Here is a 3,163-nt window from a genome sequence, read left to right as displayed (position 1 = left end):
GAAATATTTAGATTTGTTGTGTAAATTAATAAATTTTATTGTTACTATACAAAGATAAAAAAGTAGGTTGATATGATATATAAAAACATAATAATTTCAATGATATTTTAAAATCATGCCAAAATTAACCGGATTCTTATGACATAAAAATTAAAAAAAAAAAAAATCATAATCATCTCTAATATATAAAAGTAACATTTTCGTAATTAATGTTAGTTCTCAAGATAGTTAATTTTTGTTTTGTTAAAGGTACCTAATATCTTTTCATGTTTATTTGAAAAGTTTCAGAAAAGTAGTTAACTGATTTAATGTAATTTGTAAAAAAAAATCGAAATATATGAATACATACATTTGATATAGGAACAAAAAATAATCAAAAAAAATATAAAAAACGAAAGAATGTACTGACCTTCTAGCGCACAAGAGCGAATGTTTATAGCAGAGAATGATGATGGAAGTTATAAGCAATATTAACGATGTTGTAGGAGAAGGTTTGAAGAAAAGAAACGATTGAAAATAAATGTGAGTCGCGGATTCAATGAGGAATCGTATATGTATGTGATAATTTGAATATGATTTTTCGATATTAATGATTTCCTAATAAAAAAAGATTTTATATTAATGGTTTACTAATATAAACGGATTTATATTAATGGTTGATATTAAGGTCTTGATTGAAATGATTTGTTAGTAATATGTTTTTAAAATTGACCATATTAAAATCTTCATAACTGAAAATTCAAGATGTAAAATATGGAAAACTTTTATTGGAATTAAATACATTCCATTTCAACGAATGTAAGTTATTGATTCATGATTGGAAAGCATTTATTGGAATTAAATACATTCCATATGGGGAAGATGGTGTCAGCAATTTGATCTAAGGGTGGAGAAAATAAGATTAAAATACAATCAATAGTCCAGATTATTTAAGATGATGTCATAAGGTTTCTCTTTTAGTAATATTTAAGATTTTCGGTATTAAAAAACTATTTTTTGTTTATAAAATCATTTTATTTTAATTTTTTAATATCTACAACAACATACAAATATTAAAAAAAAAACACCTTTTCTTATTACAGTCTGCAACCGATAAAACTTAGATTCACCTCTTCTACTCCAAAAGGTTCTAAAAATAATGCACAAACTTCCTTAATTTTTGCTTAAAAAAACCTGGTTTCTCCAAAAGGTTCTAAAAATAATGCACAAACTTCCTTAATTTTTGCTTAAAAAAACCTGGTTTCCAAAACAAACACGTTTATTTGAGTTTCAAATAAGAAAAATGGATACAGCTCTACTATAAATTGTAATTTCAAAGTGTTTTCCTATAATCGGTAATTGCAATTTCGGTGGGTATACCGAGGTTTGGTGATACATAACGTTCACTGGGTGGAGGGGTCGGCTAGGAAACCTCTCTCGCTAAGTAATCGCTTTTTTGACTTCCAATTGTTCAAACAAAGACTTGTACATTTTGTTATTGTGTTGGTTTTTGTACGTCATAATTTTCTTATTAATCATAAATTTAGCTAGTATATATTAACTTAATCAAACGTTAAACTTTCCGGTTTTCATAGTATTCACTTAATTCGACGTTAAACTTTCCGCTTTTGTAACAGTACAGCTTATTGCATCAAAGTTGTGTCGGTTCTCCATCCCTATAACGGTTCTGGAGCGTCAGAAGACGGCGTCTCTCCCCCCTTTAAATACGCCTCATTCCCATCCTCCTCCTCCTGCAAATTACTAATAAACTAAGAGAAAAATGGAACAAAATCTACCTGTTTTACCAAAGAAAGTTTGGAGCTTACTTCGTATCTTCTACTTCATGCTACGTAAAGGCATATCCAAGAAGAAGCTGTGGCTGGACCTCAACATGATGATGAAACGTGCCAAGATCCTTGGTAAAACCTTGCAGAACCTCATGTTCCACCACCACCACCAGTGGGCGGCGTTCGCCACTAACCACCCTTCACACCACCTCTCCTTTCCTTCCCCTCCGTCGAGTGAAAGCGAGTTCAGCTGCACCGCCAGTCCTTCTAATGATAACCACAATTTCTCGCTATTTCCAGTCCACAAGAAAGATCACCACCTTAAGAATCAACAGGTGGAGGATCTTGACGTGGTGGCATTCAATGCGGCGGTGCTCAAGGCCATGGAGGTGATTCGTAGTGAGACAGCTTCGCCTGCGCTGCCAGGGTTTGGGAGGAGTCCGATCGTTAGACAACTGAGAATAACGGACTCTCCATTTCCACTGAACGGTGTGGAAGAGGACAACCAGGTCGACGAGGCGGCGGAGCAATTCATAAGCCGGTTCTACAACGACTTGCGGCGGCAGAGTATGAAGGCGCCGTTTGGCTCGTGTTCTCCTATGAAGTAGAAATTTGGAAGCATCTTTTAGAATGAACGATTGAAGCAGATTTTAAGTGACCAAACAATGGTCTGTATGATATGACAAAATAAGACGATATTTTTGTGAGGCTGGTCGTAAATTGCGTATAGAACACAACGCATATCGTTGATTTGTAATCATCATTTTTGAATGCATCATATCCCCGCATGAAGCATGATTCAGTATGAATTATTAAATGAATTTCTAGTACTGTCTAAATGATTTTATTTTGATTAAATGTTATTAGCTTATCCACATTCGCTACAAAAAATTTGAGTATCATACAAGAAATTTTTTGAAAGATTTGTGCGACTATCTCGTTGTGTCTCTTCCTGTATGACAGGAGAAAATAAGCGGTTCACCGGTGGAATTGGATCTTGTATCATTCAAGAACATTTGTCCTAGAAATGGTGAGTGTGGCCGCTAAAAGTGGCGTTTGTGGCTGCTAACATTAGCAGCGACGCGTAGCCTGCCGCTAATGTTTTGTCGCTGATACTGCGAGCCGTCGCCGCTAAGGAAATCGACAATGCATTGAACTCCATAGAGTTCAATGGATTGCCAAATCATTTTTCTACAATCCATACAACTCTATCATTTTTTTTCTACAATGCATTGAACTCTACAGAGTTCAATAAGATGTTACAAAATGTAATTTATAGTATATATTTAAGAACTAAAAAATTTCATTTTTCCCATTGAAGAGTTCAATGGCCATTAAACTCCAAATCCACTGAATGCCAAGGTGGCATCTCACAATGGTAGAATTTCATCTATTGA

General features: G+C 34.0%; 1 protein-coding gene across 1 annotated transcript; it reads left to right on the top strand.

The window, feature by feature from the left end:
• The first annotated feature begins 1,759 nt into the window (after nt 1-1,759).
• On the top strand, nt 1,760-2,374 carry LOC145099029 (uncharacterized). Its single transcript, XM_079036616.1, has one exon. The coding sequence runs from the start codon at nt 1,760-1,762 to the stop codon at nt 2,372-2,374; it is 615 nt and encodes a 204-aa protein (XP_078892742.1).
• Nucleotides 2,375-3,163: the final 789 nt, after the last annotated feature.

Source organism: Lactuca serriola, chromosome 4 (genome assembly GCF_051521515.1).
Source record: "Lactuca serriola cultivar US96UC23 chromosome 4, Lser_US96UC23_V15, whole genome shotgun sequence".
NCBI lineage: Eukaryota > Viridiplantae > Streptophyta > Magnoliopsida > Asterales > Asteraceae > Lactuca > Lactuca serriola.
The sequence above is the reverse complement of the archived record's forward strand: the minus strand, read 5'-3'. Positions and strand labels throughout refer to the sequence as shown.

Coding starts and splice junctions, on each gene's coding strand:
- LOC145099029 (XM_079036616.1), top strand. CDS start 1,760: ATGGAACAAAATCTACCTGTTTTACCAAAGAAAGTTTGGAGCTTACTT.